Source organism: Armigeres subalbatus, chromosome 3 (genome assembly GCF_024139115.2).
Source record: "Armigeres subalbatus isolate Guangzhou_Male chromosome 3, GZ_Asu_2, whole genome shotgun sequence".
NCBI lineage: Eukaryota > Metazoa > Arthropoda > Insecta > Diptera > Culicidae > Armigeres > Armigeres subalbatus.
In genome coordinates, this window is record NC_085141.1 from 219536345 (window position 1) to 219551175 (window position 14831).

Below are 14831 nucleotides of genomic sequence, written 5' to 3' on the forward strand. Positions count from 1 at the left end.
AATATCACACGCATGACGCGGCAATCTCTCGAAATCTAAAATTAACGCATCTTGGGGTTGTGATTTATTTTTATGCTTCTCCCCCAAACATGGAATTATTTTGGCATTTATCTTTCAGGCGAGTTATAATTAGACCTGAACTTGGGTTAACAGCACTTGATTTATTTTCCATTAGGATGTAATTAGAGGTGTTGTACGTAATACCTGCTTTGGATAAAATTGGAACTGTTGTTTGAATCTTGCGACGATAGTAGCTTGTGCCGTAGTTAATTTTCCAATGCGTACACTTTTGTTCCATAATATACGTTTAGGTAAATCAGTTTCTGTCTGACTGACATGACATGCATGATTGCTCATATCAACTTTTGAATTCTGTATTTTTTCACTATTTCGATTTGAATTTCCTAAAATGTATAAAGAAACCCAACTTTTTCCGAAAAATCAAATAAACTACAATAAATGGTCCAACCAAGTTTATTGTCCGTAGAGGGCCATCGGTCTTATACTTGTTTTGTAGGGGGATATATACCCTTTTTATCGATTTTATCACGATGACTTTTGTCATAAGTACTAGTAAAAGATATTTTAGTTACTAGATAAAGATTGTCGCTGTCGTCGCTGTCCGGAACATCTTTTGCTGGCGAGGAAAATCCATACGATTTGACAGCTTGGTACCCAACATGTTCCGGACAGCAGAACAAAGGGAACCGAAGCGACAATCTTTATCTAGTAACTAAAATATCTTTTGTACTAGTTTGCAACCTGATAAATACGTATTCACGTGTTGCGTAATTGAGTAAATCTGGTCATATTTTCAAGCTCATTCCTTGAAGCTGATAATATAACATGTGCTGTTCTTGAGGGTTACATGACCTGGGAGTCGTTCGACAACGAGTTGATGGGTGGCATCCATAAACATAATGGTAATACAATGGGTTCGCTTTTTACGCGGATTTTCCAAAAAAAATATTTACGTGGTTTTCAAAAAGGTCGGAAAATCGTTTAAAATTGATTTTTGGATTTTACGCGGTTTAAAAAAAAAATTTTTTTCAATGGAAAACACAAAACATATTTTTGGAAGAATGATGGTTTTGTAGATCATTTGTATAGCTCGAGACAGTATGGGTGTCTACACGGTTAGAAAATCACTCCCATTTAGTTTAGTGGGTTTAGTATGGGAACCCAAAATTAGGTAAATTTTTCTTGAAGTTAAGAAAAATTTACTTAATAATAATGTTAGTTAAATTTTACTTAACTCTTGTGAACATGAGATTACATGACGGTGAGTTCTTACTGCCCTTGTTGAATGGTTTTGCTCTTCATTTTATGACAACAAAAGGAAGAGGGAGGGAGATGCAAGAGAAAAAACTTCAATCGCATCAAAGCATCAATCGAGATCAATTAACAGAATTCGGAAATCGATTTTTGACGCCGTTTTAAAATTCAAGATGGCGGACCGAACGTTAGAACGCGGACAGGGGTTAGACAAAAAGGAAGGTTGAGATAGGAACATTTTTGGAGAATTTCGTATTAGCATATCTTTGCATGGAATTGTATGATTTTTATAAAACCGAAACCATCCGACACAGAAACTCCTCTAGTTTTCTGTTACTCTTAATCTCAGATCGGTTGCCGGGTTTTCCGAGTTAATGTGAAAAATGCGTTTTCTTCTTTTACTTTTCATTTTATGTGACGTTTACGTTCTTGAATGTGTTATGCTTCCCCCATAAAATAGAACTCATTTGCTTACCAATTCAAACTGCACACGGATACAAATGCATACCCACAATCATGAATAAAAAATAATGAATCATGCCAGTTCATGAAATCATGATTATAATTCATGATTTCAGGAACATTATTCATGGTACCACGCAATCTTCAACAGTCGGCAAAATGCATAACCGGATATACTTCGAACACTCCCTTCCAAAGAAGTGAGAACGGCTGAAAGGTAGCACGCCGGACTCTCACTCGGTGTACTCGAGTTCAAAACCCCTGTTGAACTTTTTTTTTTATTTTTCGATCTCAACAACCAAATCGTAACGCATTGGTTGCGTTACGCGAAAATAAATCATAAAATTCGACATAGTTGTTTCATAAGGGCCGAAGTCGCAAATGTAAACAAATCGAGTTTATGACATAAATCGAACCTCCTGGAAATGTACTATATGTAGCATATTAAAAATAGTATAAAAGGTGGTTTTTTTGCTGTAAAAACAGAAAAATACAAAAGGGCGATATTACATTTCCGTTGGAATTTTTTTCTTGGAGCGATTGGGCCCCGTTCTCTCCATGGCAGCAAAGGGGCTAAACTGTGCTTCATTTTTGCATTATGACACTTCGCTCTTGCACCAAAAACACATGTGAGCAAAAGGGCTAAACGGTACTTTTAAAACACAACGGGGCGATGCAAACAGGCGATATTGACAAATAGGTTGACAGCCGGGCGTGAAATTTGGGCGAAAAGGATGTTGTCAAAAACATTATGGCGCATTTCTGAAGGGCGCAAGTGTACACTGTTAGAAAAAAAGGACGACTAGTTCTTTAATCATATTTTAAAATCGAAATCAATCCAAATTTTATTTATATGGGGCTACAATGATTTGATGTGGATGTATTCCATGCAAACTATTAACATTTAAAATAACATCTAATTTTTGAACTACCATTGAAAACATGTCATGGAACATTGGAACCCATTTTTCTCCATTCGAGCTCATTGCGACATTGGCCCTTATGAAACAACTGTGTCGAAATCATGAATTATTTTCTCATTTCCGGGAACGGATTTTTACCCGTGCAGATAAAAATCCGTCAGGAATACGCAGGAACCGGTGTTTGTGAACCGATTTAAGATTTAGAACTAGTATAGAAAACCAGAAGAGCTTTTGCGTCCAATGGTTCCGGTTTCATCAAAATCGATTATTTGAATTTCATCATAATTTTCCCTATATCAGCCTTTTTGTCTAACCCCTGTATATGTACAAATAAGCATGAATGTACCAAGGTTTCAATGAAAATAAAGAGGAGATTACTCCAAGATTTTTTTGGATGACTTAGAACTGCTAAGAACACATCCTATTGTTCGTGGCATATAAAGTTTGTACCACATTAAAACAAGACGACAAATCTTTGATTACGCGTGTAGATCAAAAAGTCTTTCTTCAGGATTTGAATGACCAAGAAGTTATGCTGCGTACACATTTTATTCTGTGTATCACATAGATCATGTACCACATTTAAAACAGGTTGAAAGACCTTTGGTTACGAGTGTAGGTCTAAAAGTTATATTCCAGGAATTTCTTGGATGATCAAGAAGTTATGCTGTGTACCCATTCTATTCTTTATTTTTATTTATTTATCATCAGACTAAGGCCGGAGTGGCCTGTGCTGCACATAAAAGACTTCTCCATTCAGCTCGGTCCATGGCTGCACTTCGCCAACCACGCAGTCTGCGGAGGGTCCGTAAGTCGTCCTCCACCTGATCGATCCACCTTGCCCGCTGTGCACCTCGCCTTCTTGTTCCCGTCGGATCGTTGTCGAGAACCATTTTCACCGGATTACTGTCCGACATTCTGGCTACGTGCCCGGCCCACCGCAGTCTTCCGATTTTCGCGGTGTGAACGATTGATGGTTCTCCCAACAGCTGATGCAACTCGTGGTTCATTCGCCTCCTCCACGTACCGTCCGCCATCTGCACCCCACCATAGATGGTACGCAACACATTCCTTTCGAAAACTCCCAGTGCGCGTTGGTCCTCCACGAGCATCGTCCAGGTCTGGTGTCCGTAGAGAACTACCGGTCTTATAAGCGTTTTGTAGATAGTCAGTTTGGTACGGCGGCGAACTCTATTCGATCGGAGCGTCTTGCGGAGTCCAAAGTACGTACGATTTCCAGCCACTATGCGTCTCCGAATTTCTCTGCTGGTATCGTTATCGGCGGTCACCAGTGAGCCCAAGTACACGAATTCTTCAATTCTATTCTATGTACTATGCATAATTTTGAATCGGAGAGATAATATCGGAGAGTGTCCCTGCAGGAAAGTGCTTAACAATGAAGGGTATTAGTAATAAAGCCTCCACGGGTCCAATGGTCTGTCTTGGTAGTAGTGTGTCATGGCGGGGGATGTCTTCTTCTACAAGACAACAAGACTATCACAGTGCTTGTGGTATGATTGTTGTGTCAGAGTTTCTGTTGTCACACTAACTGGGTTACCCTTCATCCAGATGTCCTGTAGTAGATTTCTAATACCTTTTCAAAGAAAAAAACAAATTGGTGTGATCATGAATTTGTTGCAGTTTGTGGAGTTTTCGTAGACTCGACTTTCACAAATGATGGGCATTGTCTGTACTGTCATATGCCACGTTGAAATCGATTGAAAAGATGTGCTTTGGGACCTGGTATGCACGGATTTTTTTTTAAATTTACCGTACAGTAAAGATTAGGTCCGTTATCAAGCGGTCGTCAACGAAGCCGACTCGATAACTTCCCACGAACTCCGTGATATACGACGGAAGATGATCTGAAATATCACTACGTAGGTGGTCGGAAATTCTCACACTTCTACTAGCCGCCTTGTAGGTGCGACATATGATCCCTTTCTCCGGTAGCTGTTTTATTTGCTTTGATTCCAAAATAACTTGCATTCTACGTTCTTCGAAGTCCCTTGTCCAACGCAACTACCCACGCTGCATCCTTTTCCAGAATATGTCTGCCCTCCTCGTCGAAGAATCGGGTGTACGCCGAACGTAGAAATTTTCTCCATTCCGCTCCGTCCGTGGCTGCACATCGCCATCCACGCAGTCTACAAAGAGTCCCAAATAACCTCCCACTTAATCGATCCACCGTACGAACTCCTTATTGTGGCCGTTGAAACGTCAAATCAACATTCTAAATATGTGCCCGGCCCACACCCACGGTTGTCCGGTTTTCGCGGTATTAACGATGGATGGTTCCCGCAACAGCTGCTGCATAATTCGTTGTTCATTCGCATCCTCAATGTTCCTATTCTACCTGCACCCTACTGTAGATGGTCCGCTGCACTTTTCTTTCATTTCAAATGCTCGTAGATCTTCCACGACCATTGTTCAGGTCTCGTGTGCTGCTTAGAAGCGAACGGATGTTCTGATGAGCGTTTTGTAGATGGCCAATTTGTACGACAGCGAAATCTATTCGATCGAAGTGTCTTGCTGAGTAGGGTAGAAATATTCCAAAGTCAATGCATTGAAAAACATGGATCTCAGTGTAAACTACGGTGCCCTGGTGAGTGCCAAAAAAATATTGGCGAACACCAACCATTCAATTTAGCAACTCGCTCTGACAGGGGCTGATAAGTTCGTGCGTTACCGCATGAAAGTGGGTGGACCATTCAAACGCGTGGTGACTTTTTATCATTTACTGGATTAAGGTTCAAATTACCGTCATCCAGTCATTGACGAGAAAGACAGCCACGTGCTCGTATCACCCCCCAGTAATAAAACCACCCACCGAGGAGAAAAAGCAGTCTCCAACTGGATGGAGGAAGTATTTTTGTTTCAAAACTACATCATCCAATAGCGAAGACATAACTATATCCGGTGGGTGCTTCATTTGGTTGTATTTCGCTTTAGCTTTCAAAAAAACTGCCTTTTGCAACATTTTTTCCCAAGAGGGGAAATCCACTATTTACTCTCACGCTCTCTCATATATAAGAGAGCGTGAGAGTAAATCGCCGATTCAAAATTGGAGAAGTCCGCAGAATTTTCCATGGAACTTCGACGAATAGCTCAATTGGCTGCAAGGGTCATTTAGCCGGAATGGGCATTCAGCTGAAAGTGTCGATCGGCTGAATTGGTCATTTTGCCAAAAAAGCCGTTTAGCTGAATGCCGTTTGGCTGAAATGTTTGTTTTGCAGAAAGGACATTTTCGGGCCAAATGACTCTTTCTGCCAAACGACCATTTCTACCAAACGACATTTTCGGCCAAATGATCTAGTCGGTCAAATGCCTTTTTCGCTCAAATGACATTTTTGGCCAAATAAACTGTTGGAGCAAACAACTTTTTCGGTCAAATTACGGCAATTGGGTCTCCAGTTAGCCTTGCGTGCAAAGTCGTAGAATTGCCAATCCGGAGATGGCGAATTCGATTCTCGGTCCGCTCCAGGATGTTTTCGGGTAGGAAACATTCTTGACTCCCTGGGCCTACTGTATCCATTATCAGGGTGTCCATCCAGTCGGGAAAACCGGGAAAACCGGGAAAAAACCGGGAATGATGAACAGCCGGGAAAAAACCGGGAAAAATGCGGGAATTGTTGAAAGACATCGGGAAAAAATATTTTTTTGTCAAAACCACAGTGCATATCCTATGTATGTGCCACACCTGTGACTGAAGACAGCAATAACGCTGTCAAATAAGAATGAAACAAAACATATGTTGACACCATTCTTGTTCATGCTTCATTCATATTTAGCTTCTTTACTGGGGAGTAAGTTTCAAACGTTTTTTCGTTTTTTTTCGCTCCAACATTTCAAACTTTTAATTGCAAGGAGTGCAATTTAGATATCAGTGAATCAGGTAAGCTATTTACTTATTTAAAACATAATTCCACTATTTCTAACTATTGATCCGAACATAAAAGCCATGCCGACAAACTACGCACCGCGGTACGAAGAGGAATTCCCGTGGAGTGCACCGGATCCGAAAGATTGTGGATCTGCTCGCTGCAAATGGTGCAATAAGACATTCAAAATCGACTCGATGGGCAGAGTAGCTTTCGTTAGTCACGAGAAAGGAAAACTGCATCAGAGTCAAGTTAAATTGCAGGGCACAAACATGAAAATTCCATTTCCGTCTGTAGTTCAAACTTCCGCTGGTATGTATTAAAACTGCAAAGGATGTTAGATATAAGTAAGGTGAAATATTTATTAGGATTGAGCAGTGGCGTTTTCCTAACCTCAATCTACCTATGCACTGGACTTAAGTTTGAGGAATTGGTGTGCAGAAACCCAAAGAATAACTAGATTTTAATTAGTTTAAACCAGTGGCGTCTCGTAACCTCACTTTTTACCTGTTCAACGACACAAAAATTGAAAATTTCGATATTTCGACAACCCAAATAAGAAATAAAACTATCAGAGTCGATTAAGGTAATCAAAATCTACATATTCGTTTCATTTGCGCACATAATATTTACAAATTTGAATTTATTGAACAGGTAGATTGAGGTTAAGGAATCGCCACTGGTTTAAACGACTCTGAGCATTTTATTTTCCATTTTGGCAAAATTTTCATTTTTTGTATCAGTGCACAGGTGAAAAGTGAGGTTACGAGACGTAACTGGCGATTGAGTGAATAAGTATTGAATTCAAAGCGTAATTACAGCGGTACTACAATTTTAAAACATAAAAAACAGTATCTTGTTGACCCAGCAGACGTTGTCCTGCATAGTAGGCAAGAATGTGTGTTATAAACTGCTCTAGTAAAATTTTCATACATATTATGATTTAGTTTAGAAGAAGGAGACTAGAAAAACCAGCCTGATCTTGTCCGGGGTGTTTTGCAAGACATTCATGCTTATCTACTTTAATAATAAAATAATGTTATCATCTTGATTACTGCAAGTAACACGTTGCCAATTAGAAATAATCTTCTGTTCATTTGCATTGCAGATATTCCACCAGAAAAAGCTCTCGGTGGTACGGTAGCAGAGGCTGCAACAGCCGGAAAAGAGCTTCAAGTTGAACCGACAAGCAGCACATCTACACACTCTGGAAATTTGAAAAAATATGTGCTGCGTGAGAAAGTCATGGTAGCCGAAATATTATGGACACTTGAAACTGTGTTTACCCATAACTCCAATCGAAGTGCTAGCGCTGATGTCGTCATTTTTCCTAAAATGTTTCCAGATAGTGATATTGCTTCACAAATGCGTATGGGGCGTACCAAAATAGGATATCTCATAACATACGGGTTGGCACCATGCTTCCAGGATGATTTGTTCAAAATTTTGAATTCAACGTCGAAGATTGTAATTGGATTTGACGAGTCACTGAATAAAATCGCACAACGCCAGCAAATGGACATTTCGGTGAGATACTATGATGAAATGAAACATGGAGTTCAAAGTAGCTACGTTGGCTCGGCTTTTTTATCGTCAACGCGTGCGAACGATTTGCTCGTCGGATTAAAGGAATGTTTTAAAGCACAACCTGGTGTTATGAAGAAAATTGTTCAAATTTCGATGGATGGTCCAAACGTCAATTGGAAGCTATTGAAGGATTTGTCCGCTGAACTGCGTGATCTGAGAAGTAGTTCAACATTCGAAGTCCTGAACATCGGTAGTTGCGGATTGCACGTGGTACATAATGCATTCAAATCAGGTGCACAGAAAACATTGTGGAACATTGATGACTTTTTGTACGCACTACACAATTTGTTCAAAGATGTTCCCTTGCGACGGGCGGATTATTCAGCTGTAACCGGATCTTCTCTGTTTCCGCTGAAATTCTGTGGTGTACGCTGGGTGGAAAATCAACGAGTCGCCGAGAGAGCTTGCAAGATGTTGCCTTTCTTAAAGGTTTACGTGAATGCTGTAAAGAAGCAACACGATAGAAAAATTAAGGAATCACATCTTGATTATAAGCGAAGTTTCGTTACGGTCCATAATTCGAAAGTATTTTCTACGATTGCTGAAGGAATAAATGATCCCCTGCTAGAGGCCAGGTTGTCCTTTTTAATGTCTATGGCGGCAACTGTTGAGCCATTTCTCAAGGAGTTTCAAACCGATGCACCGATGGCTCCGTTCCTGTTTGGCGCTCTGGTAAATCTCATCAAACCAGTTATGGAAAGAGTAATTAAGCCAGAATATCTTAAAGTAAATAGCAAATCTTTGGTTTCCGTTGAGTTGAGCGACGAGAATCTACTCACTAGCAATCAAGTTGACGTCGGATTCGCCACTAAGGCTTCGTTGAAGAGTGTTTCTGCTGTGAAAGAATCGCAGATTTTATTCTTCAAAAATCAATGCAAATCATTTTATGTTGCATTTCTACAAAAAATCATCGACAAATCTCCTCTGACTTACTCGCTTACACGATACGTGTCTTGTCTGAGCCCACAAGTAATCATCGACTCGCCAGAAACAGCTAAAAAACGTTTGTCTTTCTTACTTGATCATCTAGTGGACAAAGATCATCTATCAGGTACACAAGCAGATAAAATATTGGTCGAATATCGCACCTTTATCGATGAACCGAAGGTAAAATCAGCCTGTTCCACCTACAGAAGGGAAGCGACACGCCTAGACACATTTTGGGAGAGCATTCTAGAGCAGTCATCGAGTAAGTTGCCTAACTTACTGGTCCTCGTCCGAGACATTTGTATTATGTCGCATGGTAATGCAACTTTGGAGCGCGGTTTCTCAGTGAACAAAGACTGCCTCATTGTGAACCAAGAAGAGGAAAGTTTGGTGGCTCAGCGTATTGTCTACGACGCCGTGGCGAATGTTGGAAACGTAAAGGATGTTGTCATCACGAAGAAATTAATTCAATACACAAAAAACGCGCACCAAAGGTATCAGGAAGCACTGGATAAAAAAAAGAAGGAGGAAGACGATTCAGCAAAGGAAAAACAGCGTAAACGGGAGGCAACGCGGATGATGAAAAATCTCGAATTAAAGAAAGCAAAACTGGTGGCTGAAACGCAAAAGGAGTTGGCATCTATAGATAAGCAGATGAAGGATCTTACTAAGTAATCTGACCTGACTAATGTTCTTCAATTTTAATTGATAGTCAATAAAAACAAGTTATTGTTCATTTGTTTTTTTTTGTTTTGGTTTGATCTGTTTAAAAGAACGTTAGGTGATACCACTTATTTCCGTCTCTTTGATATTTTTTGAGCATATCTTTTATTACCCAAAATTCTGAAGCTGGTTTTGGGAACCGGGAAAAAACCGGGAAATCAAAAATTGAAATTGAATGGACACCCTGCATTATATTTGCCACACAAGATACATACTCATTCATTGGTGGGTATAGAAAGCTTTCAATCAAAAACTGTGGAAATGCTAATACAGTCGATTCTCTACATCTCGATGTTCTATATCTCGATATCTCTCCCTATGTCGATGGTTTTCTCGGTCGCTTCAATACGCATACATTTGAGGTTTCTACATCTCGATAACCTTCATATCTTGATATCTCTCTATCTCGATGTGTTTGGGTCATATTTTGTGCAGGATTTTCTCTCCATATGACGATATATTCATATTTCTAGGCTACTAGAACATAGTTGAACAATAACAAATAAATCAAAACAAGAGATGACATCAATAAAACATGACGTTTTTCATAGCATCGAGCTTTTTTTGATCTAATACCCATTCAAATTATCCTTCCATTCCTCGATCTCTTCTTGGTATGTCGAGCCATAAAAGATGAAGTACATACTAATTCGACCGAATGAGCTTTTAGGCTTTTGTCGCTTTCTGACAAATTTATTTCCGGTCAAACCATTTTCGACCTAATACCGTTTCGGACGGACGTTTAATTCGGCCTAATGGAACTTGGCTAGATGACTTTTAGCCTAACCTGTTATTCGAAGAAATGGTTTTTCGTCGAATGACTTTCGTTCACATGACAGGAAGGCCCATTTGGTCGATAGACACAAGACCGAAAGGTGTTTGGCCGAACAAACCATTAGGCCAAAACCCATCTGGCCGACATTCTTATTTAGCTGAAATTGACATACGGCAAATGTCGTTCGGCCAGCTGACCACGTTCCTAGCTTACACAACCTCACTTAATCAGTGCCAGACATTCTAAATACTCACGCTCCTCTAATGTGAACGTGTACTATACACATGTGGAAGTGTTGGCTTGACAAATAGATTGCGAGTGATTTGACTATGCGTCCAATTTGGGAATTTCGAGCTCGTTCGGTAGCCGCTAGGTTACGAAGGCCGACGGAGGTCCTTCGTAGCTTAGTTGGTTAAAGCACCAGTCTAGCGTACTGTAGGGTCATGGGTTCGAGTTCCATCGAAGTGAAAGTGGTTACCTCCAATACATTTTCCAAATCAATATCTTCCACATAACGTACATATTCACATATGAGTTTTCACAGCATTGTAAATTATTGTCCAAGTCGAGTGATTTAATCCCCGGAAATAGGCAATTAACTTTGATTGAACCAAAAAAGTCGTTTGACCAAAAAGTTGTTTGGAAGAAAGGCCATTTGGCCAAAAATGTTATTTGGCTAAATTGATATTTTTGACCATATTGCCTGTTCTGTAATCAACATTTGGCCGTTGGACCAAATGACATTTTCGCCCTTTCTGTCAAACAACCATTTCGGCCTTATATTCGGCCAAACGACCATTTTAGCCAAATGAAATGTTTGGCCAAATTGTTTTCGGTTGTATAACCGTTTTGCCCAAACGTTCATTTTAAGTCAAATACAAGTCGACTTGATGATTTTCGACTATTATTCGACGTATTATTCGGCCAAATGGCTTTTGCCAGAGAATTTTAGGTCAATCTATCCTCTTTTGTCAAACATTTTAAACGTCGTCACAGAACATTTCCAGATTTCGAGTTGTGCCTGTATTGCACGAAACCGTCGATATAACCTTGAACATTTGCAGCACTATTATTCCGAATTAGATTTCACTAAGGTGTTTATTTACAAAAAAAACCTCTTTGTAATTTGAATACGTTGTTGTATAAAATTAAGCCATCCACAGCAATAAAATTTAAATTTTAAAATATTATGTAAATCATTGGCGTTAGGAACCACTTTGTTAATAATTTATCGACATATTAATTATTTATTTTCTCTTAAAATAGCAGCTGAAGAAAATTAATCAAATCAATATAGATTCTGACAAAACAAATTTTAAAAGTGAAACCACGGACCACACCTGTTTCATGAAAGAACATTAACGGATGCCTCTAGCTTGCAGCTGCTTGCAGGTTCGAATTTATTAAATAGATTGTTTACACTTTCGTCGCTTCAGTCTTCTACTCTGCCTAGGTGACAGTAGTCGTAGACCTACAACGCCAACATGGTAGAGTTGGTAGAGTGCGCAAACTCGATATTAACTGGCACCTTTGGCAAACTATTACTCCACAGAAGTTGCACGAAAGAGTATGAAAGTGGCGATTCATGATATAATGGCATTATGCTACTACATCTGCATTACAGTCGTTAATTCATACCTCGTGGCCGAGTGCTTTTTATCGCTTACGATTTTGTTATTCTGTAACTGGCATTGACACTGACGATAGAAAATTCTACCAGCAGCGAAACACGCCATGAGTTGCTGTAGGTTTCAGATATTTTGCGGCACACGTCATCGGGCCTGGATTGAAGGTCGAAAACTTACTTAGCATATTATTTACAATGATTGAGCAATTTTAGTTATGTCTAGCTTTACTAGTTTATAGTTTTTTTTAGGAATAACAAGTCAACTTGTTTTTGCCCCTAACAGCCCATGTATTTTATTTTTAAACTCAGCATTGACCAAATTTCAGGAGCAAAGGATCCATGATGCAATGTATTCGAGCACCAAGCTCACCTACTAGACTGAATATCGTACCTGATCCGAAAAAGGATAGGAAGAAAAACAAAAAGTAATGATATAAATTATTTTCCAAATTAATCATCTCTACGGGGACGCGGTTTACAAAGTTATGGCTTTTAAAATGCTGTTTTCTTCACTATTCAATTGATAAGTCCAGGTGATGGGTTCTGATCATTTTATCACTTGTGATTGTTGACACTTGACCATTTGAACATTTCAACTAGTTTAGTAACATTTCGAATTTAAATCCATCTATAAATTTATCTCTCAACATTAAATCATGATCGTGCATGTAATCTTCATTTAATAAATAAAACTGAAAAACATAAACACTTAATCTCCCTATTATCGTGTGTTGCTTGTGAAGGATTTTTCTTAGGTTTTTGTAATATCAATTTTAGCGGCAAAGCAGGAAAAGTCTGTCTGCTGCTGTTAGAAGGAAACAGGAGGTCACCACATTCAAATTACCATGTGCATCTATAAAAGTCACATAACTTCTATGGTGGAGGATCATCTGACATCGTTGTTAGAACTCCTGGCAACCTATTCTAGTTCTTGGTTCTTGATGGATTTTTTCGATATAATATATATTTTAGGGTGGCTCAAATTAGTATGGGAAAATCTTTTTTCAATTTTTTGATGGGCCGCCCTCTTATTCGATTCTATTTGATGCCCTGATGCTCTGATGCTCAGCCAAATCGGTCAACGTTTGGGCGGTGCTAAACTCGTTGGAAGTTTGTTTGCAAAAATGTATGCAGAAACATCCAAAAACAGCCCATCAAAAATTTTGAAAAAGTGTTTGAGCCACCCTAATGTATTTGCATCGCAGAATTATGACATGAGAGGTCAATTATGCTTGCGATGACAGAGCTATTTTAATTTAAACAGTGCTATATTTTTCTATTTGATACCATACTGGTTTGATTCCGGTTGGGCTCCATGTCTGTTATGTTCAATTCGGACAGTTTCCAGAACTACAGATCCTCTAACAATGGTAATCCTTGTTGGACACCGTTTAGGGCATAATGGTCACGATTTTGTAGGCTATAGCCTCTCCATCAATATTAAACCTTTAGGCTCTGTCTCATTTCCCGAATCAAATTTAATTTTACTTAAAACTGACAGTTCGAAAATTTGAAAATCACCCGGCCATAAGAATGGCTGCGTGCTACCCAGCAATTCCAATAAGACATCGATCGAGAATGATTCGATATCTGTCAAAAGTAATCCTGCTCATCCAGCAGGGTTATTCGATAATTATTGAACTGTCACTTTTAAGTTTAATTTGAGTTTAATCATCCAATTGAGACAGACCCTTATAAGACAGTAGAAGGGGGTCCCGTAGCGTAGTTGGCTACACGTTCGTCTTATAAGCGAATGGTCATGGGTTCGATTCCCAGCCCCTCCACCAAACCGTCGTCAGTCGTTGGATCCGCAGCAGGTGGCGTTTTGGGGTACGCGCCTTACCATCATGGCTGCCTAATGACGACTGACAACTTGTTCTTCTCGGAGGCATTCCTCCAACGTGACCCGGATTAAGGTGACACGGGAAGCACAAACAATCATCAAATCGTCATCATTTCATCATTGAATGCTTAATTTTTTTCTACAACAAATATGATTTTGAAAAAGTATCACCAGCGCGTGCTTACTCGCAATCTACATGCTGATACATTTACAGTTACATCAAACAACTGAAAACCGAAATACGCCGCTCCAAAATTACGAGGTGGCAATGCTAGAAAGAGACAAAAAATAGGAAAAAATAACACGGTGTGTAGTGCCCCTCCGAGTCACCTTAAATGGCAACCGAACAATGCAACGATCATTGGATACTCGACATGGACTCACGACAAGATGAACTGGCAACGACAACAATATCGAATTATGGAAATCTAAAAATATAATCTGTGTGGTTTCTAATATCATAGTAGATCACGGCACAGTAGCGGTTAAGAACACAGAGGGCCTACCAAAGAAAAATATGAATAAAAAATGAGACAGTAGCAACTAGAATGCCACCAACGAATGATACGTTTGTCTGATTATTATCAATAGCTTCACTAATTATTTTTATACAAATAGATCGTAATTTTCAAGTAGAAGGAAGGAAAAACCGCAAAGACTATTATATTTATTATGTTGAGTCTTCTTTGTTAGATTGCTTGTGAAAAACATTTGTCTTTTTTGTATATTTGATTTTGTTTTAACAAAATTGAGAGAAAAACAGCAAAACAAAAATTATATACATTTTTTTAATAAGATTCTTCACTAA

The 14831-nt window shown here is 39.2% G+C and overlaps 2 protein-coding genes across 4 annotated transcripts in view; both read left to right on the forward strand.

Annotated features, from left to right (window-relative positions):
- The window catches only part of LOC134219972 (oxysterol-binding protein 2), a 116896-nt gene that overhangs the window by 26754 nt on the left and 75311 nt on the right, over positions 1-14831 (forward strand). Inside the window, exon 4 of one of the 3 annotated variants that reach the window (XM_062698887.1) lies at positions 12507-12605. The exons of the other annotated variants lie outside the window; for them this stretch is intronic. Within the exon in view, the coding sequence (XP_062554871.1) occupies positions 12507-12605 (99 nt within the window). The remainder of the gene's footprint in view (positions 1-12506; positions 12606-14831) is intronic. 3 annotated transcript variants of the gene reach the window in all.
- LOC134219395 (uncharacterized) lies at positions 6355-9730 on the forward strand. Its single transcript, XM_062698118.1, has 3 exons — positions 6355-6555; positions 6620-6853; positions 7650-9730. Exons 2-3 carry the CDS (start codon positions 6622-6624, stop codon positions 9728-9730), a joined length of 2313 nt encoding a protein of 770 aa, XP_062554102.1. The 5' UTR covers positions 6355-6555; positions 6620-6621.